General features: G+C 44.4%; 1 protein-coding gene across 3 annotated transcripts in view; it reads left to right on the forward strand.

Annotated features, from left to right (window-relative positions):
• TXNRD2 (thioredoxin reductase 2) overlaps positions 1 to 27,154 on the forward strand; it is a 179,423-nt gene that overhangs the window by 145,681 nt on the left and 6,588 nt on the right. Inside the window, exons 17-18 of one of the 3 annotated variants that reach the window (XM_040348021.1) lie at positions 17,396 to 17,869; positions 25,913 to 25,993. The exons of 1 other annotated variant lie outside the window; for it this stretch is intronic. In XM_040348021.1, coding sequence (XP_040203955.1) covers positions 17,396 to 17,519 — 124 coding nt within the window. In that variant the 3' untranslated portion in view covers positions 17,520 to 17,869; positions 25,913 to 25,993. The remainder of the gene's footprint in view (positions 1 to 17,395; positions 17,870 to 25,912; positions 25,994 to 27,154) is intronic. One more of the 3 variants, XM_040348011.1, reaches the window with a different exon arrangement.

Raw genomic sequence — 27,154 nt, forward strand, 5'->3', positions numbered from 1 at the left:
TGCCTGGCCCCTTTTAGGACCGTCTGGCAGGACAAATAAGACATCAGTCTTTCGGATCTGGGCAGTAGCCTTCAGATAGACCTTGACCGCCCTTACCACATCCAATGAATGTAGTAACCAGAACACGGATTTGGAAAAAAGGAAGGAAGGATAAGATCCTGGTTTAAATGGAAACTCAAAACTACCTTCGGGAGGAAGGATGGATGAGGCCGAAGAACGACCCTATCCTTGTGGGTGACCAAATATGGTTCCCGACAAGAAAGAGCGGCTAACTCTGAGACTCTTCTGGCCGAAGACATGGCCACCAGGAACACCAGCTTCCTAGTTAGCAAAACCAAAGGAATTTCCCTTAATGGTTCAAAGGGTTGTTTCTGTAGAGCCGATAGGACCAGATTTAGGTCCCAAGGGGGTCTTAACTGGAGGATTCATCCGCAAGACTCCCTGCAAAAAAAAACTCGATCAGAGAGTGGGTAGCTAATGGTCTCTGGAATAATACAGACAGAGCCGATATCTGCCCTTTAATGGTGCTGACGGCTAGCTTCATGTCCACACCCAGTTGAAGAAATTCCAGAATCCTTCCAACAACAAACTTACGAGGGTGCCACCCCCTAGTTTCACACCAGGCTATGTAAGCCTTCCAGACCCTGTAATAGATTAGTCTTGACACAGGCTTTCTGGCATTAATTAGAGTGGCTATTACTGGCCTAGGGAGCCCTCTCCTTTCCAAGATGTAGGATTCAGTCGCCAAACCGTTAAACTTAGCGACTGTAAGGAAGGGTGGAATATCGGGCCCTGAGATAGCAGATCTGGCCGAAGTGGAAGGGACCACGGATCCCCCACTGACATCCTTACGATTAGTGTATACCACGACCTTCGCGGCCATGCTGGAGCTATGAGAATTACCGGCTTGCCTTCCACCCAAATCCTGCGAAGGAGCCGGGGTAAAAGACGCACAGGCGGGAAGGCGTATATCAAGGAGAACTGGGTCCATGGGCACACCAGTGCATCCATCTGGCATGCCAATGGGTCCCTTGTCCGGGACACAAATCTGTCTAGCTTTGCATTGAACCTGGATGCCATAAGATCTACATCTGGCGACCCCCACCTGCTGCAAATCTCCCGGAACACCTGGGGATGGAGGCACTATTCTCCTGGAGAGATCTGTTGGCGGCTGAGGTAGTCCGCCTGCCAATTCTCAATCCCGGGGATGAATATTGCCGAAATGCAGGACACATACGTTTCTGCCCATGTGAGGACCTGATCGACCTCCCTCTGGGCAGCCCAGCTCCTTGTGCCCCCTGGTGGTTCATGTATGCCACGGCTGTGGCATTGTCCGACTGAACCCGGACTGGACAACCCCGTAACTCCGCTGTCCAAGACTTCAGGGCTTGCCCGGATTTCCAGTTGATTGATGGGCAGAGTTCCTTCTGAAACTGACCACCTTCTCTGCTGGGATAGGTTCCCCAATACTGCTCCCCAGCCCGTCAGGCTGGCGTCCGTCTTCACTATTTTCCAAACGACCGGGCTGAAGAATCTCCCCTTCTGGAGATTGCGGGGGGTCATCCACCAACATAGACTTTGCCGGACTAGAGGCGAGAGAGACATGGGGTAGTCCAATGTTTGAGGTTTCTTGTTCCAAGCAGCCAGGATGGCTGCCTGCAATTTCCTTGAATGGAACTGCGCGTAGGGTACAGCCTCGAACGTGGCCACCAGTTTCCCCAACAGCCGCATACAGACGCGAATGGACGGCCTTCCTTTGCTCTGGACTAACCGAATCAATACCCTTAGAGCGTTGATCTTTGGTTGTGGTAAGAAGATCTTCTGGCTTTCTGTATCGAACAACATGCCGAGATACTCTATTTGCCTTGTTGGCTGTAAAGCCGACTTGTCCTTGTTTATGACCCAGCCGAGTGACTGGAGATACTGAACAGTTATGCGAACTGCTCTCCTTAACCTGAGGGCTGACTGATATATTAACAAGAGATCGTCTAAATACGCTATCACTAAGATCCCTTGGGTTCTTAAGTTGGCCAACAGGGGTGCCAAGATTTTTTGTAAAAACTCTGGGAGCCGTGGCCAACCCGAAGGGGGGAGGGTCACGAACTGGAAATGACGCTGACCTACCGCAAATCGTAGGTACTTGTGATGACCTGGAAAAATTTGGGATGTGGAGGTATGCATCCTTTATGTCGATGGATGCCAGGAAATCTTTGCCTTGTACTGTTGCGACTTTCAGACTGGACAGAGTCCATCCGAAAGGTCCGGATGTTCAAATATCGATTTAGGCCCTTCAGGTCCAATATTGGCCTGACGTCGCCATTTGGCTTTTGGGATAATGAAAAGATTTGAATAGTATCCCTTGCCTTGGTCTTGTACTGGCACCTCCACAATCACCCCCTGATCTAGAAGCCGATTTAAGGCTGCCAGGAGAGAACCCCTCTTTCCTAGGTCTTTTGGCATGTTTGAGACCAGAAAGCGAGGAGGAGGGAAACCTCGAAACTCCAGTTGGTAGCCTGAAGAGATCGTAGAGAGGAACCTTCTGTTTCCAGGCCTCTGAAAAAAACTAGAGCCTTCCCCCCACCTGAGAGAGTGGGGGCGCACATTCAGAGAGACGCCTTAGGGGCTGGATTACGGGTCCAAGGTCTCCTGTTTCCTGGAGCCTGACCCTGCGGCTTGTTTCCCATGCCCGATCAACCTGGAGGCCGTCAATACTGTCGAGAGGCTGAAGCCCCCGGGGGCAAGAGAGGGAGGGCGCTTAAATGTGGGGCCTCGGACCCTTTTCTTTACCGGCAACAGGGTACTTTTCCCACTTGAGATCTTCTGAATATATCTATCCAGATCGTCACCAAATAACCTTTCGCCATGAAAGGGAAACCATGCCAGGAGTTTCTTGCAAGGGGTCTCGGCTGACCAATTCTTTAGCCACAAGAGCCTCCGCATATGAACCAACGCCAGCGAGAGACGAGAAGCCTGCTAGATGGAAACTTTGATGGCATCCACGGCAAAACATAGGGCTCTTGGTAGGTCAGCCAAAGTCTGAGCATGTTGAGCCAGGATATCCCTTAGGACCTGCCTCGCCTGGTCCTTTAAAGCCTGGCAGACCCCTATAGCTGCTATAGCTGGCTGAATTACTGCCCCCGCTGTGGTAAAGGATGCCTTTAACAAAGTCTCCAATCGCTCATCAGCTGAGTCCTTAAACATTTGGACATTATCCACAGGGAAGGTGAGGCTTTTATTAACACATGAAACTGCCGCATCTACTGCGGGGACCGCCCACTTTTTTGTAAACCTCTCTTCCATTGGATAGAGAACCGCAAATCTTTTAGGGGAACAAAGAGCCTATCCGGGTGAACCCAATCCTGATACATCAGATTTTCCAATAGAGGATGGATCGGAAAAACTGAACCTGATTGTGGAGCCTTTAAGGACCCCAATGAGGAGACTGCACTCACAGCCGGTACTGGCCGGGGCAGTTTAAAAGCCGAATGTACCATATCCGTCAAGGACTGGATCCAAAGCCTCTCAGCTTGAGTGCCTGAGAAAGGCTCCTCTAGAGTCGATTCTTCCGAATCTGCTTCCTCTAGCTCCTCATCCGCCTGGTCCTCACCCTCCTCTAAGGAAAATTTTTCCCTGTCCAGAGACTGAGCCCCGGGAGAGGGGGACCTAGCCCGTTTTCTCTCGGGCAAGGTGGCCGCAATTAACGCCGCCAACCTTTTTTCCAACGCCCCAAGGGTGGAAGCCAATACCTTCTCTGTAACATAAACAGAGGGGGCCTGGGTTGGACCGGCTGTAGCCCCCAGTGACCCCCACTGGCTCAACCTGAGGACCAAACTCTGGTGTCTCGGGGGAGTATGGCGCCATAGAGGTCTTCCCAAGATCCTCCGAGCCCCATGGGGAGCCCTTTTGCTTCTTTGCATTTTTTGCGGCTTTCGCCGTCCCTGACCCCTTAGGAGCCATGCCCCTACTTGCAAGGGCCACTACAGCGACACCCACTAATCCAGACAAAGGATAAAAGAGGGGACACTCCAAGAGTTAAACCCTGAGCCCTCCTTGTCCAGATAATTACTAGCTGATCACTGTTGCTGGAGCTACAAAGACTGATTTCAATACAACCTGCTGAGGAACAGTGTGTTCGGGGTTAAGGAGAGTCTTCACTTTTGGAGAGCTGCTCCCTGCTGAGTCCACGCCAGTCACTGCTTCAAGAGCTCCAGCCCATCCACTGCAGTAGGTACTGCAAGTGCCCTGTGTCCCATCTGCAAACTGAAACCTATGCCTTATAACATGAGGCTGTCTGCTTCTGGGCTGGCGTCCTAAGACGTGTGGCCCCCCCCGACCGCGCGCACACGCCACCACGCCATAGACCCGCGCGCTCCTGCGCAGGCGCCCCACGCGCACGCAGTGGCGCGGCACGCATGCACGCCTGCCCAGGCCCAACGGAGGTCAGCAGGAAGGAAGGGCGGCGACGGCTCCAGACAGGGGGACACAGCACTGCGGGACATTACAGGTAAACAGTTTTTACTCACATTCAACCAAACAGCATATGTAGGAATCAGCCAGGGGATATCTATATGGGTAAACTAGCAGCCATCCTGTCTAATCTAGACATAGTGGTCATCATTGCCCATGCATAGCAGCATAATATAGGCCACCCATAGACCCTGAAAAAATTGAAGGACCTACTGTCGGACCAAGTCCCGTAGATACCTCCACTTACCTTTCCACGCTGCAGGGTGTTGCTTATGCAAGAGGCCCAATCTTCACCCTTCACCATGGGTATTTCAAAGACCTTCAGGGACCGGGGTCCATGGACAGGAACACCACTCCCCTGGACCTATATAGCACCCTGGCAGCAAAAAACTTTTAACCATGGAATAGACCAAAGTACTGGAGCCCAGCTCTCCAAAGAGAAGCATTATAGGTCAAACCTCATTCTTCCAACCGAGGCCCGGGTACTGTCCATTTTGGCTATGAAGCACTTTGAACGGATCCGGATTCTTAGCCTGCTCTAGTTCAAAAAGGACCTCATAAGCAAGAGCTTTCACGAACATGACAAACACCTAAGACACTGGGGAAAAAAAAATGCAAATGTGGACAAACCCTCATACGCTTAGATTGAAGATTAAGTGTGCGAATGATGGCAGAAGAATTAAACATTAAAAGTGCGTCAGATTCTAACTGGAATTTGGGAATGAGAAAAATTTCCGCAAAGATGGCGACTCGAATCTTGACAGATTAGAAAGAACGTTGTCTTCAAATTTCATTGGACTTTTAAAGAGTGCAAAGGTGTTTTTTGATATGGTTTTTACAGATCAATTCTGGGAATTTAGTTGTCGCACGTCGTGTGTTTGTGTGTATGTATACAAACATATTGGCACCTCTGCATTTCTGTCGGATAATGCACTACTTCGCCCAGAAAATTGTTGCATTTACAAATATTTAGGCATTATCATGTTTATTTCTTTTGTTTGTATTGGTATGACACAAAAAAAGTTAAGAAACAAGCCAAATCTGACATATTGCACTGGACAAAATTGTTGGCACCTTCTCAAAATTGTAAGAAATAATTGCATTCCAAGTTTGTGTGATACTCTTGTAATTAAACTCACCTCTATCAGTTAACCGTTGTTGACAATATTGAAATCCCACTGGCAACCAGTTAAAATGGTGAAAGAAATTACTCAACCTTTCTGTTGTGTGTGTCTGTGTGTCACATGGAACACGGAGAAGAGAAAGAGAAGCAAATAATTGTTTGAGGATTTGAGAACAAAAATTGTGGAAAAGCATGGACAATCTCAAGGTTACAAATCATCTCCAGAGATCCTAATGTTTCTGGGCCAGATTCTCAAAAGAGTTACGACGGTGTATCTCAGGAAACTCCGTCGTATCTCTGTTTTTGGCCCCGGGTATCTATGCGAGTGATTCCTAGAATCATTTTCGTATAGATACGGCCAAGATCCGACAGGTGTAAGTCACTTACAACGTCGGATCTTAGATGTAATTCGACGCTGGCCGCTAGGTGGCGTTTACGTTCAGTTCTCATTTGACTATGCAAATGAGCCTGATACGCTGATTCCCGAACGAATTTGCACAGCGTAGTCGTCGTTTCCGTAAGCGTAAGGTTACCCCTGCTATTTGAGGGGTAACCTTACGCCAGTCCGCCGTATGCCATGTTAATAAGTATGGCGTCGGGTCAGAGTCGTCTTTTTCCGTTGGTTACGTCGTTTTACTAAGTCGTCCGCGAATACGACTTTATGTCAATGACGCTCACGTCGGCGTCATTGACGTTTTCCGTCGTGAGCTGGAGCATGCGCACTGGGCTCTTTTTCTGCCCGGCGCATGCGCAGTTCGATCGGCGCGGGGGCGCGCTTAATTTGAATACAAGCCGCCCCCCTTTGAATTACGCGGCCATACGCCGGGCCATTTACACTACGCCGCCGCAAATTACGGAGCAAGTGCTTGGAGAATACGGCACTTGCTCCAGTAAGTTGCGGTGGCGTGGTGTAAATGGCTTACACTACGCGAACGCCGATTCTTTGAGAATCTGGCCCTCTGTCTCCACTGTACACAACAGTGTCAAGAAGCCCATGGCACTGTAGCTAATCTCCCTGGATGTGGACGTAAGAGAAAAATCGATCAAAGATTGCAACAAAGGATTGTTAGAAGAGTGGATAAAGAACCTTGATCGACTTCCGAACAAATTCAAGCTGACCTTTTAGGCACAGGGTACAACTGTTTCAGCTCGCATTATACATTGCCATCTGAATGAACGCTATGGTAGGAGACCCAGGAGGACCCCACTGCTGACATAAAAACATAAAAAAAGCCAGATTGGAGTTTGCCAAAACTTACCTGAGGAAGCCAAAATATTTTTGGGAGAATGTGCTGTGGAGAGACAAAACTAATTTACAGCTTTTGTTAAAGCCCATCATTCTACAGTTTTCAGAACAATAAATGAGGCCTTTAAAGAAAAAAAGATTACAGTCCCTACAGCCAAACATGGTGGAGGTTCACTGATGTTTTTGGGTTGCTTTGCTGCTTCGGGCACAGGATGTGCAAAGCAGAGAATACTGAACTTGCCAGCAATGAGTCTAGATCTAAATTCCATAAAGCACCTGTGGAGAGATCTCAAAACGGCAGTTGGAAAAAAGGAACTCTTCCAATCTGAGAGGCCTGGAGCAGTTGGTGAAAGAAGAGTGGTCCAAAATTCCAGTAGAGAGGTGTACGAAACTCATTGATGATTACAGGAAGCGATTCATTTCAGTTATTTTTTCCAAGGGGTGTGCTACCAAATCCTAAATTGTGGGTGCCAATTATTTTGTCCAGTATATTTTTGGAGTTTTGCATTTCGGATTTGGCTCTTTCTTTTCTCCATTTTTTTTTGTGTCATATTGTTTGGCCATGATTGTGTGTGTGTGTGTGTGTGTGTGTGTGTGTGTGTGTATATATTTACTTAATCAGCACAATTCTACATTTAAAGTGATTGTAAAGGATTATTTTTTATTTTTATTTTTTACTTTCAAAGTATTTTAGTTTCAAGAAATAAGAAATAATATAAAGACAATAAATCACAATACATTTTAGTGTAATCAAGATACCTCCCGGAGAGATATAACAAAAAATAAAGGATAATCAACAACTAATAAGCGAATATAAACAGAAGAACAGGTAAAAATAAAAAAGGGAATAAATAACATCAGAGATACAAGAATATTGGTTAGGGTAGCTTAAGCATTAAATAAGAGGCTAGACTATGCCTAAGAGGCCCCTGAAATGCTAGCCATATGAGGAACGGTTATCCCTATCTCTCCACGGCACCCCTATAGGGATCAAGCTGTGCCCAAAGAGAAGACCTCCAATCCCCCACATGAACTTAAATTATAGTCTTTCTAGATTCTTTTAAATAACAGAAAAATATCCAATATAACTCATCTGTAATTCTCTAAAAATATTGCTTATAAATATAATAAAACTAAAGGATAAACCTGTAGATAGGATCCTTAAACACGTCTCTGGGAGACTTATAAAAGAGTACTAATAGAAAAAAAAGGTAAAGAAAAGGAAGAAAGGAAAGGGAGAAATAGGAAGAGTACATGCCTAGCTCCATAAAGATGAGTCTAGAGAGAATGTAAATACGTCTCAACTAAGTGATATTCCAATATAATTCTCTTGAGTCATTATCCACGAGACTTTCCGAATTACATCAGAAAGAAAGGGTTTTGTTTTTTTTCATGCCTTGGCAACAGTTATTTTGGCCCCTATAAGGATAAAATTAATAAGGATTTGGGTAAACTTGGGTATATGGGCGTTTAGGAGAGCGTTTTTTTTTTAATAACAAACATATCATACTTGCCTCCACTGTGCAGCTTGTTTTGCACAGAGTGGCCCCGAACACTGAGTTCTGGGATCCTCCCGCTGGCTCTCATGGCTCCTCCCTCACTTCAGATAACCCCCTAGGTGAAGCACTCTCCAGGGGGGTTACCTTCCGGGCGCGCTCCCGAGTCCAGCATTCTGCGTCTATAGACACGAATGCCGGACTCGGCCCTGCCCCCAGCACCCATGTCATTGGATTTGATTGACAGCAGCAGAAGCCAATGGCTGCGCTGCTATCAATCTATCCAATCGGGACACGAGACACCAGCTACAGATGGTGTGCTCGTTCCCGAACAGAACATCTAGGTAAATAAAGCTGGGGGCTGCAGCACTAAAAAAGGTTTTTCATTTTAATGCATAGAATGCATTAAGCTGAAAAATCATGAGGGTTTACAACCCCTTTAAAGGCGTTGAGTCTTCGATTTGCAAAACACAATATTAACATAATGGGATCTTTTTACATGCGCCTTTCACCTTTCATCATAGGCCTTGTTGACTCCTCTCCAAATGTAGCTTTTATGGTTGTGGCCAAAAAGCTAAATTTTGGTCTTATCACTCCAAATGACTTTGTGCCAGAAGGTTTGAGGCTTGTCTCTGTGCTATATATAGAAAAAACGAGGGTGCAATCAGCGCAAAAATATAGACCATATATAAATATAAAATATGATGAAGTAAAAAATGTGAAAAAATTAATTGTTTAGATTCACCGGTATGCTAGCTGGACACTAAGAGGACATTCACAAAATCCAAAGGTGATACAAATATATAGAAAAACAGTGCAGCGCAAAACCAATAAGAATGTGTGATCATAAAAATAAAAGTGATAAAGTCCAATAGGTTGGAAATCCATTTTGCCAAATCTTAGGATTCTTCACCAGGTGATGATAAACAACCAAACTTAAAGTGATCCCTCCACCAGTAAGGATGGGTACTCTCACCTTAGCACATGGACCACTGTATTACCAGATGGTCAGATAATCAGGTATGTCAACAAAGGAGACCAGGAAGCAGAGTGGTATTTCAAATCCTCATATGTCAGCCATACACATGGACCCGAACATGAAAAAAGACCTACACCTGGTTTAATGATCATGGTATCACTGTGCTTGATTGGCCAGCAAACTCGTCTGTTCTCCGCTGAACTCAGACATTTATTAAAATATTTAAAAATGCAGGCTACTCACATTTAGCCAGTATACAAAAGGCATTAAGGACACAAACAGGGCATGTAATCTTTGGTTCTCAGGACGGCAGCGAGCGACGTAAGCTTCAGACTCCTATGCCCCGGACGTGTTGCGTTTTACAACTTCCTCAGCAGGGCGGAGCCTGAGACGTCACAAGCTCGCCTATAAATACACTGCCGTTGTCAAGGAGACCTTCCTGCAACAGAACGTAGACACGCAGAGCGGCACGTCCAGCGTCACGTTCTGTTAATGGACAACTTTATTGTTCTTACACAGAAGTCTACAGACAACAAACTTAAAACGACGTTCGCCATCTTGTGGTCAGAAAGTATATCCATGGAATACAACAATTCAAATATTACTGAATCAATTGAATATAAAATCGCTCAATACTGTCCTCAGAACACACAATAATTAAACAAAAAATATAAAATGACCAGAGACAAAATATATCTCATAATAGCATAATATATATTTTACCTATAAATAAAGTTGTATATAAAAAATTCATACATAAATTATATATAAAAAACACACAGAATTATTAAAAAATTAATTTAAAAAAAACTATCTATGTCTCCACAAAAATTATATAAATTAAACCTATTTGTTTGATATAAAACAATTTAGATCAAAGTCAACATTGAGTCCTTCAGGGGTGAGAACTTTAGCCTCAAAAATCCAAAAAGATTCTCTTTGGCTAATATGTCGGCTATAGTTCCCTCCCCTCCAATGTCTGTGAACCCTTTCTAAACCCCAAAATTTTAAGCATCTCGGATTCCTATCGTGACATTGTCTAAAATGTCTGGAGACACTATGTGAGTGTAAACCCAACTTAATGTTATTTACGTGTTCACCGACTCTAACAGCTAGGGATCGTGAGGCGCGGCCTATATACTGGAGTCCACAGTCGCACTCCAGCATATAGACCACACCCACTGTGTTACAAGTGATCAGATTCTTGATGGTATAAGAACTCACATTACATGCTTTTCTGCAGCTTCTCCATTGAAGTATATTGAACCAAAAAAAAAAAAAAATGGCACCGTTTTGCGTTAAAAAGTCCTTGCCCTTTCCAAATACGCAGCAGCTGAAAAAAAAATCATGGATGTGAACGTGTCCCATAGGAAAACATGTAAATGAACTGTAGTGTGTTTCTGCAAAAAGCACCAAAAAACAGAGGTGTAAACCCAGGCCTGAGATGTTTAGTAATATAATGGGGTTAAAAAAACAAAAATAAGTACAAAAAGAGCAAATAATCGCTACTGTAAGGGGTTAATTTTTTTACTGTGGGACAGTGAAAGTGATATTTACAGTAGCAATTTAGCTTTTTTGTACTATAACGGGCTAATTTTAGTTTTTTTAACCCCATTATGTTACTGGCCGATTAATCGATTATGAAAATTGTAATCAATTAATTCCATAATCGATTAGTTGTTTCGGCCCTAATATATATATATATATATATATATATATATATATATATATATATATATATATATATATATATATATATATATGTATATGTGTGGTGTGTGTGTGTGTGTGTATAAATATATATATATATATATATATATATATATATATACACACACATATACAGGTACATTTCCTAAAATTAGATTATCATCAAAAAGTTAATTTATTTCAGTAATTTAATTCAAAAAGTGAAACTCTGTGTATTTTATATAGATGCGTTACACGCAGAGTTTCAAACATTTCTTTCTTTTTATTTTGATGATTATGGCTTGCAGCTAGTGAAAACCCAAAATTCTGTATCTCAGAAAATTTAGAATATTACATAAGACCAATAAAAAAAAATAAAAAAAAATGCAGAAATGTTGTCTTACTGAAAAATATGTTCAGGAAGATGAGACCAAAACAATGCAGACGAGCTGAAGGCCGCTATTAAAGCAACCTGGGCTTCCATAACACCTCAGCAGTGCCACAGGCTGATCACCTCCATGCCACACTACAAAGATGCAGTAATTCATCCAAAAGGAGCCCCGACCAAGTATTGAGGGCATACTATCATGTAAATGGATATACTTTTCAGTAAGCCAACATTTCTGTGTTAAAAATCATTTTTATTTTCTGAGATACTGAATTCGGGGCTTTCACTGGCTGTAAGCCATAATCATCAAAATTAAAAGAAACAAATGCTTGAAATATATTACTCTGTGTGTAATACATCTATATAATATATAAGTTTCACTTTTTGAATTGTATTACTGAAATAAATTAACTTTTTGATGATATAATAATTGTCGCTGCACACTTTTATCAGTGTTTCTCCCGGATGTGCTACAGATAATGAAGTGTTACTTGAGGCACATGCATAAGCCCCCTTACACGCAGCAGGCTTCGTTGGAGGCCATCTGCTCAGCAGGCATTCTGTTTGGTGATCCCCGCTGAGCAGGCAGATGGCTAGTCCGTGTCAGCTCTGCTAATACAGAGCAGACACATACAGCCCGCTCTCTCATATGGGCAGTCAGAAGTAAACGGACCTCATGTCCATATACATCTGACTGTCATCCGATCCAATCTGACAGATTTCAGGAACAAAAAATAGAATAATATTCTATTGCTGGAAAAAGATTAATTCATTTTTTTTGTGACCAAGGTTGAACTAGGTTTGGTTTCTCAGGGCAATACTGCAATGTGTATATAAATGTTTCTGTTTGTGTGCATGCATGTTTGTGTGCATCCATGTATGTGTGCATGCATATATATATATATATATATATATATATGTGTGTGTGTGTGTGTGTGTGTATATATATATATATATTTTTTTTTAAATCGACTAATTTTGATTAATTAAAACGCACATACATTTTCGGATCACCACCATATATAGTCCCCACTGTGATATCCACAGACATCTCCCCCACTGTAATATGGTCCATATCTCCCCCCCTGTATAGGAAGATTAGTGCTTGCTTAGTCTTACCAGAGAAGCTGGCCGAACACGAGCAGTTGAGGGGGTATTGACATCAGCGCGCCATTCTAGGCTCACCTAGGCCGCCGCCTGGTGGACCAAGATGGCCGCCGCTCCGGGAGCTAGGCAGAAGCCGCGGCCTTTCCTATGGCCCGAGGCAGCAGCGGATCACGTGGTGTGCCGATCCGCATATGGTGGCCCGTTCGGATCACGGATCATTTACGATCCATTGCACCACTAGTACCGATCAAAAGAATTTTAATCGTTCAAAAAAATTTACGATTAATCAAGGAATTAATCTTTAATTTCCACAGCCCTAATATATATACACATTTTTGTAGATATTTTATTATATCTTTTCATGTGACAACACTGAAGAAATTACACTTTGCTACAATGCAAAGTAGTGAGTGTACAGCTTGTATAACAGTGTAGATTTGCTGTCCCCTCAAAATAACTCAACACACAGCTATTAATGTCTAAAACGCTGGCAACAAAAATGAGTACACCCCTAAGTGAAAATATTCAAATTGGGCCCAAAGTGTCAATATTTTGTGTGGCCACCATTATTTCCCAGCACTGCCTTAACCCTCTTGGGCACGGAGTTCACCAGAGCTTCACAGGTTGCCACTGGAGTCCTCTTCCACTCCTCCATGATGACATCACAGAGCTGGTGGATGTTGGAGACCTTGCACTCCTCCACCTTCCGTTTGAGGATACCCCACAGATAATAAGGTTTAGGTCTGGAGAAATGCTTGGCCAGTCCATCACCTTTACCCTCAGCTTCTTTAGTAAGGCAGTGGTCATCTTGAAGGTGTATTTGGGGTTGTTATGTTAGAATACTACCCTGTGGCCCAGTCTCTGAAGGGAGAGCATCATGCTCTGCTTCAGTATATCACAGTACATGTTGGCATTCATGATTCCCTTAATGAACTGTAGCTCCCCAGTGCTGGCAGCACTCATGCAGCTCCAGACCATGACTATCCCACCACCATGCTTGACTGTAGGCAAGACACACTTGTCTTTGTACTCCTCACCTGGTTGCCACCACACACGTTTGACAACATCTGAACCAAATAAGTTTATCTTGGTCTTATCAGACCACAGGACATGGTTCCCGTAATCCATGTCCTTAGCCTGCTTGTCTTCAGCAAATTGTTTGCAGGCTTCCTTGTGCATCATCTTTAGGAGAGGCTTCCTTCTGGGATGACAGCCATGCAGACCAATTTGATGCAATGTGTAGCATATGGTCTGAGCCCTGACAGGCTGACCCCCCACCCCTTCAATTTTTGCAGCAATGCTGGCAGCACTCATACGTCTATTTCCCAAAGATGACCTCTGGATATGACGCTGAGCATGTGCACTCAACTCCCTTGGTTGACCATGATGAGGCCTGTTTGGAGTGGAACCTGGCCTGTTAAACCACTGTATGGTCTTGGCCACCGTGCTGCAGCTCAGTTTCAGGGTCTTGGCAATCTTCTTATTGCCTAGGCCATCTTCATGTAGAGCAATTCTTTTTTTTCAGATCCTCAGAGAGTTCTTTGCCATGAGGTGAGGTGCCATGTTGAACTTCCAGTGACCAGTATGAGAGAGTGAGATCGATGACCCCAAATTTAACACACCTGCTCCCCATTCACACCTGAGACCTTGTAACACTGAGTCACATCGGCAAGGGAAAATGGCTAATTGGGCCCAATTTGGATGTTTTCACTTAGGGGTGTACTCACTCTTGTTGCCGGCGTTTTAGACATTAATGGCTGTGTGTTGTTATTTTGAGGGGACAGTAAATTTACACTGTTATACAAGCTGTACACTCACTACTTTGTAGTAAAGTGTAATTTCTTCAGTGTTGTCACATTAAAAGATATAATAAAATATTTACAAAAATGTGAGGGGTGTACTGATTTTTGTGAGATACTGATATATACATACATCTTTATACACATAATAAGCTGGGCAAGAGATTTCTTGCAATATACTTTGGCATAACTAATCAATATTTGGAAGTTGAACTGCATTAGTAGACACTGGCAGGACAGCAATAGAGGTGCATGCACTTTAGAAGTATTGTGTCAGTCTGTCTGGCCCCAGAGTTTTCAAAGATCTGTCTTTGATCATATGCTGCAAACATTGTGTCAATCTAGATCTCTCCTATCAGCCTGCAGCTATATGTCAGTCTATGAGCAGCTCAGCAATCGATCAGGAGCTGCATTTAAAACGGCAGCAGTCTCATTTCCAGGCTAAAGTGCTGTGTGTGAAAACAAGTGACAAGTTCTGGCAAGACGCATAGATGTAAAGGAAGAAATAATTTACCTAGATGAAATCTTGATTTTCCTGCAGTTACAATTGTCTAAGTGAGAAGTTATTTTGAAACTCACAAAGTGATGTGATTATAATATAAAAGCTTCACTAATGGCGGGTACACACGACCATTTTTCACGATGTGAAAAATTACTTTTTTTTAAATTTAATTAAAAACGATTGTGTGTGGGCTCCAGAGCATTTTTCGCGACGTTAAAAATGGGCATTAAAAAACATGCTCTAAATTTTTGCGTAGTTTTTCACGTTGTTGTTTTTCACGTCGTAAAAAATGGTCGTGTGTAGGCTTTAACGACGTGGAAAAAACCGTGCATGCTCAGAAGCAAGTTATGAGACGGGAGCGCTCGTTCTGGTAAAACTAGCGTTCGTAATGGGGATGGCACATTCGGCACGCTGTAACAGACTGAAAAGCACGAATCGTCTCTCACCAAACTTTTGCTAACACAAAATCAGCAAAAGCAGCCTCAAGGGTGGCACCATCCGAATGGAAATTCCCCTTTATAGTGCCGTTGTACGTCACCGCGCTTTGCTAGAGCATTTTTTTTCACGATCGTGTGTAGGCAAGGCAGGCTTAACAAGAATCGGGTTGAAAAAAACGTCGTTTTTTTCTAGACCATTAAAAATGGTCGTGTGTACGCAGCATAAGTTCTGTGTTTAAATTGTATGAGTACACATACCTACTGGCGAATGTGTGCGGCGCAAATAGATGGAACAGAGTGGAGGTTGAATAAGTGTAGATGTAATGAGTACCGGATGCACTTTTCATGCATCCCACTCAATAATGAAGGCACCTGCCTATTTTAAACTGATCACACATCTGTTGCATGTATGTCTTGCCCTTCTTGACAGATTGCTCACATATCAGTGGATGGCCATACATATAAGATGGCCCCAGCAGACTTGGAAATGATCTGTTCCTACAGACATGTACACCTGTTACTACTTTGTGTTCATAAACAGTGACACAAACTGAGATGGGAAAAGTTAAGATTGACTTTTCCCTCAAAACTCTCCTTAACAATTAGCATTTGGGCCCTGCCCCATTTTTTGTACTTTAAGTGGTCGATCTTTTTTTTTTTTTTTTGCATTTGCACCTGTAAAATTTTAAGATGGTGCTACCAATTTTGTAAGCCCCATGATAGTTGTGTTGAAGTTCCAATCATTTGTTTGTTTATTAAAAGTCAGCAGCTCCAAAAAGTGTCACCTAAGCGACCGGAACAGAACAGAAGTGGGAGCAGTTTCCTGTCAAATTCGGGTACCTGCTCCCCCCGCCCCCCATGGCCTTAAAGCAGAAGTTTTACTTTTGGGTGGAACTCTGCTTTAAACAGTGAACGGATGTGATCAGTGGTCTTTTAGCAGCCATTAGCATAAATTAATTACAGACAGTCCTGAGTGAGTCTGATAAAACTATTCTGCATGCTGCAAACTGTTTAATGATAGTTATGGTGGCAGCAGTTAAAACCCCCTGGGCTGCATAGGGCCTGTTGAAACTGTTATGCCCTGTACAACACAATCGGAATTTCAGATGAAAAAAGTCAGATGGGCTTTTTTCATTGGATATTCCAACCGTGTGTGGGCCCCATCAGACTTTTTTTCCGTCGGAGTTTAGAAACAGAACATGTTTTATTCTTTTCGGAAATGCCAATCGTCTGTGTAGAACTCCGACGGAGAAAAAAAGCATGCATGCTCAGAATCAAGTCAACGCATGCTCGGAAGCATTGAACTTCATTTTTCTCGGCTCGTCAAAGTGTTTAACGTCACCGCATTTTGTACGGTCAGAACTTGGTCTGACAGTGTGTATGCAAGATGGCTTGAATGGAATTCCGACAGAAAATTCCATCGGAAATTCCGATCGTGTGTACAGGGCAAAAGACTATATAAATGTATCCACTCTTTATCATAATAAAGGGTTGCCTCTGCATTTGATTATTAATGGTTTTAGTAATAACTTTAGACTTAAATGGGGAAGTATAGCCAAAGCTTGTTTGGCTGTACTTCTCCTGTGACCTGTTTGTAGCAGAGAGCGGGCTGAAATCTGCTGAAGTCGCCAATATCAGTCCACGCATCGCGTCATCCCGACCACGGAGCCTGGATCCTCCAGGTGCCTGGACAGATACACGGCTCAGCCTCTCAGCGAGCTGCTGAGAGCCTGAGACAGCCCAGCGCTCCAATGAGTGAGGAGGGAGAAGAGCAGAGAATTGTCACTGACAGTTTACAGCTCTTTGCTCACAGAGCTGTGAAAACCAAGCGATCGGTGGTGTTCAATCAGTGTAGAGGCGCCGGGGGACAGATCAGACCCATGCTGCATCCACCTAGGTAAGTATAAATGTGCTCAGACAGAAAATGGTTGCTCAGATCATAGGAATATGGAAGATTAAACAGACATACGTTTGGTCTTTTGTTGTTCACCTGTTGCATGGTTGAACACTTGCCACTGTTGCATGGTTGAACACTTGCCACCATTTGCTTGGGTATAAACATGCAGGGATTGTTCAGCAAATGTTCTTGGATTGACCCAAGCTATATACATAGATCCCCATGCGTATAATACTATATACCCAGACATGTTTTTGTCCTACAGATGTGGTGCCACCTACCATCAGCTAATGAGCACAGTGGGCATACATCCAACCTCTGCTGAGGAAGTGACTAAGCTGCACATCACCAAGCGTTCAGGACTGGACCCCACAGTCACTGGCTGCTGAGGTTAACTACCATCCCTGAGAAAAAAAGTGCCATCTGCCTGCATGAGAAGGAGAGAACCATCAGCATAATTCCGCTACATGTAATCACTTTACTCTGAGCCATGTGATACATGTCAGGTCCTCTGAAATCAAAGGAATTATTTCTAATTCATCCTGAGAGGCTTCTGCCAGCAGTAAATTACATCTGAACCTTGGTGCACATTTCATACCACACTCAAAGCATTCGTGACATGTCTGAAGTTAAATCAGGTGGAAAGGAGTTGATAAGTTGGACATCTCTGCTGACATCTTCTATTTCTGCAAACATCCAGGAGGTGGAACTGCAAGACCAGGAGATGCTGAGGCCACAGGTAAGCTGTGTAATGTAATCCAGCACCCTGCCTGCTCTATGCCTAGGGACAAATCATTACAGGAACTTCTTTCTATATTTAGAGTTCATTCATCATAAAGAGAGAGCATAGAAAATGAGTTGTCTCTTTACATTTCATCTGATATAGTATAGAATGCATACCACCACTTTCCCAAAGCCAGTCACTTTGCTGGATTACACTAATAGCTTTAATGTTGAAAACTCATTTTTCTGTCTGCATTTATTTACTGTCTTATCTTTCTTTTTTAGAATGTTCTACCTTTGTGTTTGTTTTTCTTGTGTAAGCGCAGAAATGTATCTGATTTTTATCTCCAGCTGTCAGTATGTTTTACCTGTTTTCATCTTAGTTTGCAGCTCTGAAATGGTTGATCTTTCTTTTTATTGACCAGGAATGCATTTAATAACAGGTCTTTGGTGCTAGATGCTAGGCAATAACGTTTACCATATACAATATAGTTGCAATACACGGGTGAATTTTTATTTACGATAGCATGGTCTGTCGGTTGATAAAGTTTAAACATTCTAAAGAAATGTACCTTTTGGCATCCGATAAACTGATTCACTGTAACAGCATAGGGAGCTCTGGCCCACCAATACCCTCGCACACACACTGCTGGCTAATTTGCTATAGCAGCAAATAGAGTTCCAGCAATTAGAGGGTTGTTAGAGCAAGTAAAATGGAGTCGTGTGGAAAATTGTCAAACAGCAGCTAGGGGAGGGCTGGCAGCCTTAGGCCTGGGGGGCAAGTCCAGTCAAGTGGCCCATAGAGCGTGGAAAAGTGATGGATCGAGGAAAACGGTCTAAGATTTTTCATGATCACAAGAGTCCGCACAGAGCACCCCTTACATCAGAGTCCGCATAGAGGCCCCCATTACATCAGAGTCCGCACAGAGCCTCCCCTTGAATCAGAGTCCGCACAGAGCCTCTCCCTTACATCAGAGTCCGCACAGAGCCTCCCCTTACATCACAGTCTGCACCGAGGCCCCCCTTACATCAGAGACTGCACAGAGGCCCCCATTACATCAGAGTCCGCACAGAGGCCCCCCTTACATCAGAGTCCGCACAGAGCCAGGGGAGGGCTAGCAGCCTTAGGCCTGGGGGGCAAGTCCAGTCAAGTGGCCCATAGAGCGTGGAAAAGTGATGGATCGAGGAAAATACGATTTTTCATGATCACAAGAGTCCGCACAGAGCCTCCCCTTACATCAGAGTCCGCACAGAGCCTCCCCTTACATCAGAGTCCGCACAGAGCCTCCCCTTACATCAGAGTTCGCACAGAGGCCCCCCTTACATCAGAGACCGCACAGAGGCCCCCCTTACATCAGAGTCCACACAGAGCCAGGGGAGGGCTAGCAGCCTTAGGCCTGGGGGGCAAGTCCAGTCAAGTGGCCCATAAAGCGTGGAAAAGTGATGGATCAAGGAAAATAAGATTTTTCATGATCACCAGAGTCCGCACAGAGGCCCCCCTTACACCAGAGTCCGCACAGAGGCCCCCCTTACACCAGAGTCCGCACAGAGGCCCCCCTTACGCCAGAGTCCGCACAGAGGCCCCCCTTACGCCAGAGTCCGCACAGAGGCCCCCCTTACACCAGAGTCCGCACAGACCCCATATACATCAGATCTGATGAAGGGGTGTTCTGGGAAACTTGATTTAAGGGTGCATGCTGTGGACTATTGTGTTAAGAGGGTCTCTGCTCGCCAAAGTTGGCCTGGGGGGCAAGTCCAGTCAAGTGGCCCATAGAGCGTGGAAAAGTGATGGATCGAGGAAAATAGTCTAAGATTTTTCATGATAACAAGAGTCCGCACAGAGCCTCCCCTTACATTAGAGGGTCTCTGCTCGCCAAAGTTGGCCCCCCTTTTCCTTTAACAAAGTCCACATAGCACCCCTTTTTATACACTGGGAGGCAGGAGAGACTAGAGAGGGTGAGCTTACCAGGTTGGAGGCTGAGGCTCAGGCAGGCTGTCTGATGCTTTTTTGGGTTCAAACTTCCTGTCCAGTGCCCACACATGCCCGGGGAGTGTGGGCAGGGCAGACTCAGAAGAAGGAGGAGCAGATGAGATCTATCTCTCCTGTGCAGAGAGAGAAGGGGATGTCAGCGCTGGTGTGCTCTGAGGCTGAGCTATGTGTGAGACGAGACAGCTCAGCTCTGCAGCCATCTACCTCGGAGCTGACACAGGCACAACTGCACAGCAGGAGGTGAGCAACGGCCGTGACCAGGTCACACTTAACCCCTACAGCGCCCCATAGTGGTTAACCCCTTCACTGCCATTGTCATTTTCACAGTTATCAGTGCATTTTTATAGCACTTTTCGCTGTAAAAAAGGTAATGGTCCCAAAAATGTGTCAAAAGTGTCCGATGTGTCCGCCATAATGTTGCAGTCACGAAAAAAATCGCTGATCGCAGTAGTAGTAAAAAATAATTATTAATAAAAATGCCATAAAACTGTCCCCTATTTTGTAAACGCTATAAATTTTGCGCAAACCAATCGATGAACGCTAATTGCGATTCTTTTTTTTTAACCAAAAATGGGTAGAAGAATATGTATCGGCCTAAACTGAGGAAAAGAAAAGTTTTTTTATAACTTTTTTGTGGATATTTATTATAGCAAAAAGTGAAAAATATAGATTCTTTTCAAAATTGTCGCTTTATTTTTGTTTTTAGAGCAAGGGAAGTGATATGAGGGAAGTGATATGAAGGGGGGCAAAGAAAACTAGAAAAGATACAATTTCTGGGGAAATTGTGCGGCGTGGTCTTGCCTCCACCAATACTCCTGACTGGAGACGGTGCCCCTGGAGATGTAAATGTGATCCAACAGTGTGTCGAGCCAGTTCGGTCCATTGCCCCATCAAAAACTGCTCCATTAAAAACTACCCCATCAAAACTGCACCATCCTATTTGCCCCATCAAAAACTGGTTGCTATGGAGGGTTGCTATGGAGTGGTTGCTACGGAGTGGTTGCTACGGAGTGGTTGCTACGGAGTGGTTGCTACGGAGTGGTTGCTATGGTCGGGTTCCTATGGACGGTTGCTATGGACCGGTTGCTATGGATGGGTTGCTATGGAGTGGTTGCTATGGACTGGTTGCTATGGACTGGTTGCTATGGACGGTTGCTATGGACTGGTTGCTATGGACTGGTTGCTATGGACCGGTTGCTATGGACTGGTTGCTATGGACTGGTTGCTATGGACGGGTTGCTATGGACTGGTTGCTATGGACTGGTTGCTATGGACGGTTGCTCTGGATTGATTGCTATGGACTGGTTGCTATGGACTGGTTGGTATTGACGGTTGCTCTGGATTGGTTGCTATGGACTGGTTGCTATGGACTGGTTGCTATGGACTGGTTGCTATAGACGGTTGCTATGGAGTGGTTGCTATGGAGTGGTTGCTATGGAGTGGTTGCTATAGACGGTTGCTATGGAATGGTTGCTATGGAGTGGTTGCTATGGAGTGGTTGCTATGGACTGGTTGCTATGGAGGGTTGCTATGGTCTGGTTGCTATGGACGGGTTCCTATGGACGGTTGCTATGGACTGGTTGCTATGGACGGTTGCTATGGACCGGTTGCTATGGACCGGTTGCTATGGATGGGTTGCTATGGACTGGTTGCTATGGACTGGTTGCTATGGACTGGTTTCTATGGACTGGTTGCTATGGACTGGTTGCTATGGACGGTTGCTATGGACTGGTTGCTATGTTTGTGAGGTGTTATTAAACTCCTCAGCGTCTCCTAGGAAACCAATTGTTTGGTTTGCAGGCTCTCTGTAAACACAGCAGAAATTGAGGATTTTTTTTTTAATACTTGTCCTTCAAATTAAGGTATTTACCTCACAGAAAACACCTCACAGCTACCTCACAACTGTGTGTATTAAGGTATTTACCTCACAGAAAACACCTCACAACTACCTCACAACTGTGTGTATGAAGGTATTTACCTCACAGAAAACACCTCACAACTGCCTCACAACTGTGTGGGAGGAGCTATAGAATCCCCTTACAGCTGTGCGTGAGGAGTTTTTATTACCTCAGCGTCTCCTAGGAAACCAATGTAAACATAAGCATGCAGCCTCTAAGCAGAGACTCAGATCCTGGATTTTTCTTAAATACTTGTCCTATTCAAATGGTTGTATCAAAACTGCACCATCCTATTTGCCCCATCAAAAACTGGTTGCTATGGAGGGTTGCTATGGAGTGGTTGCTACGGAGTGGTTGCTACGGAGTGGTTGCTACGGAGTGGTTGCTACGGAGTGGTTGCTACGGAGTGGTTGCTATGGTCGGTTGCTATGGACCGGTTGCTATGGATGAGTTGCTATGGAGTGGTTGCTATGGACTGGTTGCTATGGACTGGTTGCTATGGACGGTTGCTATGGACTGGTTGCTATGGACTGGTTGCTATGGACCGGTTGCTATGGACTGGTTTCTATGGACTGATGGCTATGGACGGGTTGCTATGGACTGGTTGCTATGGACTGGTTGCTATGGACTGGTTGCTATGGACTGGTTGCTCTGGATTGATTGCTATGGACTGGTTGCTATGGACTGGTTGGTATTGACGGTTGCTCTGGATTGGTTGCTATGGACTGGTTGCTATGGACTGGTTGCTATAGACGGTTGCTATGGAGTGGTTGCTATGGAGTGGTTGCTATGGAGTGGTTGCTATGGACTGGTTGCTATGGACTGGTTGCTATAGACGGTTGCTATGGAATGGTTGCTATGGACAGTTGCTATGGAGTGGTTGCTATGGAGTGGTTGCTAGAGACTGGTTGCTATGGACGGTTGCTATGGACTGGTTGCTATGGACTGGTTGCTATGGAGGGTTGCTATGGACGGGTTCCTATGGACGGTTGCTATGGACTGGTTGCTATGGACGGTTGCTATGGACCGGTTGCTATGGACCGGTTGCTATGGATGGGTTGCTATGGAGTGGTTGCTATGGACTGGTTGCTATGGACTGGTTTCTATGGACGGTTGCTATGGACTGGTTGCTATGGACTGGTTGCTATGGACTGGTTGCTATGGACTGGTTGCTATGGACTGGTTGCTATGGACCGGTTGCTATGGACCGGTTGCTATGGACTGGTTGCTATGGACTGGTTGCTATGGACTGGTTGCTATGGACTGGTTGCTATGGACTGGTTGCTATGGATTGATTGCTATGGACTGGTTGCTATGGACTGGTTGCTATGGACTGGTTGGTATTGACGGTTGCTCTGGATTGGTTGCTATGGACCGGTTGCTATAGACGGTTGCTATGGACTGGTTGCTATGGAGGGTTGCTATGGACTGGTTGCTATGGTCTGGTTGCTATGGACTGGTTGCTATGTATGGTTGCTATATGCAGAGCATGCAGAAGTTACGCAGAGCCAAAAAAAACTGAGCCATATCACCTCACAGTGTGTGGGAGGAGCTATAGAAAGCCCTCACAGATGTGTGTATGAAGGATTTTACCTCAGCGTCTCCTAGGAAACCAATGTAAACATATGCAAACACACTCGAGTCTCAAACTGGCGGCCCTCCAGCTGTTGCAAAACTACAAGTCCAATGAGGCATTGCAAGAATGACAGTTACCAGCATGACTCCCACAGGCAGAGGCATGATGGGACTTGTAGTTTTACAACAGCTGGAGGGCCACCAGTTTGAGACCCTTGCAAGCAGAGGAAAGTTCCCTCAGCCTTGTGTGGGAGGAGCCAACTCACCTCACAGCTGTTTGTGAGGTGTTATTAAACTCCTCAGCGTCTCCTAGGAAACCAATTGTTTGGTTTGCAGGCTCTCTGTAAACACAGCAGAAATTGAGGATTTTTTTTTTAATACTTGTCCTTCAAATTAAGGTATTTACCTCACAGAAAACACCTCACAGCTACCTCACAACTGTGTGTATTAAGGTATTTACCTCACAGAAAACACCTCACAACTACCTCACAACTGTGTGTATGAAGGTATTTACCTCACAGAAAACACCTCACAACTGCCTCACAACTGTGTGGGAGGAGCTATAGAATCCCCTTACAGCTGTGCGTGAGGAGTTTTTATTACCTCAGCGTCTCCTAGGAAACCAATGTAAACATAAGCATGCAGCCTCTAAGCAGAGACTCAGATCCTGGATTTTTCTTAAATACTTGTCCTATTCAAATGGTTGTATTTTAAAAACTATGAATCGTACAGCGAATATCTTTATATTTTACGAATCACAAGACCCAGACCTACATTTTGATGTATAGTATGTCTCTGAAATAATAAAATTGAAGGCAAAGTTTTCTAAACTTTGACCTCCATTGACTTCCATTGAAATAATGGATGGCGTAGGTTGCAAACAAATTATCATATTGTGAAAACGGTTTGATCAATCACTTAGCCGTGAACACGTGTGGAGGCAGCAGGGATAGCTGAACGTTTTGATATAAGATTTGTGTAGGTCGGCTTGAAAATGAGGGTGTGGTCGCAGTTTGCAAATCATGTAATGATTTTTCATTTTTAGAAATCCCACACTCTACCGCTCCCCATTCATTCCTATGGGAAAATTTTGCCGCAAAAATTACAATATTTCGCGAACGGTTCGGCGAAATTTTCCACACAGTAATAGCCCACCGATCGGGAACAATCCGCACGATTTGATATATTACTCGTCTATGTAGTGTAAAAACTGTGGGAGGAGTTAGGGGGGCAAATTTGGCTATAAGAATAATAATAATATATATGTGAGATAACAATAAGTGCTCTTGCTATGCAAGACCACTTAACTACTGTGAGGGGAAGTGATGTGATGGGGGGCAGAGGACACACGGCACTACATGCTGTCTTTTTATTGGGGGCTTGATAGTTTTTGTTTTTCTTTCATGTTTTCCAGGTAGGTCTGAACCTCTGAAAGGTTGCTTACCCTGGTTTAAATGGAAATGGTCAGTTGATGAAAAATATGACCTGTGTGATTAAATTGTTTCCAGGCACATGATGAACTATTCTGAGTCTGAAGTCATAAATAAACACACATCACGATTGGTCTCACTTATGATATAGTGTCAGTGTATGTCTGTTCTTGCTTTGGTACAAATGAGATAATTTCTGGCTCAAGCAGGTAACTTATGTCACCCGTGTAGCAACACCCCTGTGCTTCCAGCTTAGGGTTATGTGATTGATTCCTACTTTGTGATGTGTTCATTGAATCAATATAGCATAAACAAATCTGTGGGGCTGGGTAGGAGGGAGTTGTAAACTGACAGGGCAGGTTAATTGACAGCATTACCATCTGCCCCCCTTCAGCACTGCCTTAAAGTGGAGGTTCACCCGAAAACTTAATTTTTAACATTAGATTGATGCTCATTTTGTCAAGGGGAATCGGGTAGTTTTTTTAAAATCGAAGCAGTACTTACCGTTTTAGAGAGCGATCTTCTCCGCCGCTTCCGGGTATGGGCTGCGGGACTGGGCGCTCCTATTTGATTGACAGGCTTCCGACGGTCGCATACATCGCGTCACGATTTTCCGAAAGTAGCCGAACGTCAGTGCGCAGGCGCCGTATAGAGCCACACCGACGTTCGGCTTCTTTCGGCTACTCGTAACGCGATGTATGCGACCGTCGGAAGCCTGTCAATTAAATAGGAAAGCCCAGTCCCGAAGACCATACCCGGAAGCGGCGGAGAAGATCTATCTCTAAAACGGTAAGTACGGCTTCGATTTAAAAAAAAAACACCTGATTCCCCTTGACAAAATGAGCCTCAATCTAATGTTAAAAAAAAAAAATTCGGGTGAACTCCCGCTTTAAGTAAGTTTCCTTCCTTCCTTAGTTGTTGAGAACATGCTCATCCCCTGTCCTCATTCCATCACAATGTTTAGGGGCCTGAGTATTGTAATGTGAGCAATGAGAGGTGTTCATATTATAATGCAGATGGCAGCCATGTAAAATCATTATTTGCATATTACCTGAGTGGTCGTGTCAGTTTAGAACCTCCACGTTCATAGGTTTGCTGAAAAACAGACATCATCATACAGATAACAAAAAAAATAGTTTTTTACCTTTTATGTACCACCTACTGAGTGGAGAGACAGAACACATCCCTCAAGACCCTGCATGGTATCTACAACCACTGTGAAGTCAATGTATATCACAACATATAAGGTACATTTATTCCTTTAATGTCATGCAAAAGTCATTATATATTTACAATATAATAAAACATTGGCTATACTTGCCTGCATTGTGCAACAATATTGCACAGAAGGCACCCTATTTTGCTCTTCTGGAAGTCCCCCGACGGTGCTATCAGCTTCTCCCTGCTCCTCCTTAGCCGGCCGCAGGCTAAGAAGGCACCCTTGCTTGCATGCTGCCTTGCAGGGCCTTGTGCTCCCAAAGACACACAGAGGTTGATTTACTAAAACTAGAGAGTGCAAAATCTGGTGCAGCTCTGCATAGAAACCAATCTGCTTCCAGGTTTTATTGGCAAAGCAGGAAGTGAGGGGAGCAGTGATAGGATTATGCTGGCCATAGATGAATCAGAATTCCGATGATTCGGCAACGACCAGCTAAATTTTGATATGTGTATGGCTGCTCCCACTCAACAGAAATCGCTCTAACAATTGACTTCTGTCTAACAAGCTTGTTGGAAAATGTATTTCTGATCGACCAGTGGCTGCAGGCACTGATCAGTGTATTCTAACAGTGGAGAGTCCCCACTGTCAAAATATAATGGTGTTGATTTACTAAAACTAGAGAGTGCAAAATTTGGTGCAGTTGTGCATGGTAGCTAAACAGCTAATCCAGGTTTTGCACTCTACAGTTTTAGTAACGCTGGCCAGAGGTGCATTTGGTTCGAGGTGCGGGGGTGCCGGTGACACTCGGAAACCAATCGGAGCTGCTTGGATGCACTCGCAAACACTCTGGAACGGAGTGTTTCCGAGTGCATCCAAGCACCTCCGATCGGTTTCCGAGTGTTTCCTGTGCCCCCCGACCTTTGGCCGCATGCAGTACTGCATACAATAGAAGATACTGTGGAATCAATTGTCTGAGTTTCCATTGCCTTTTACGGGGGAACTCGCTTTGATATATGAGTGCTTTGGATTACAAGCATTCTTCTGGAACGAATTATGCTCGTAATCTAAGGTACCACTGTACATGTATGGCCAGCTTTAATCAATCCCAATGTCTGGCTGAATGAAAAAAATAATAATCCATCTGTGGCCTGCCATAGTGTAGCAGAGACATGCAGCTGTTAAAGAGGAAGGTGGGTTTTACTTCCTTATTTGTTCCCTGCAAAGTAAAAGCATAATGGGCTAGTATGCA

This window comes from Rana temporaria, chromosome 1, assembly GCF_905171775.1.
Source record: "Rana temporaria chromosome 1, aRanTem1.1, whole genome shotgun sequence".
Classification (NCBI taxonomy): Eukaryota; Metazoa; Chordata; class Amphibia; order Anura; family Ranidae; genus Rana; species Rana temporaria.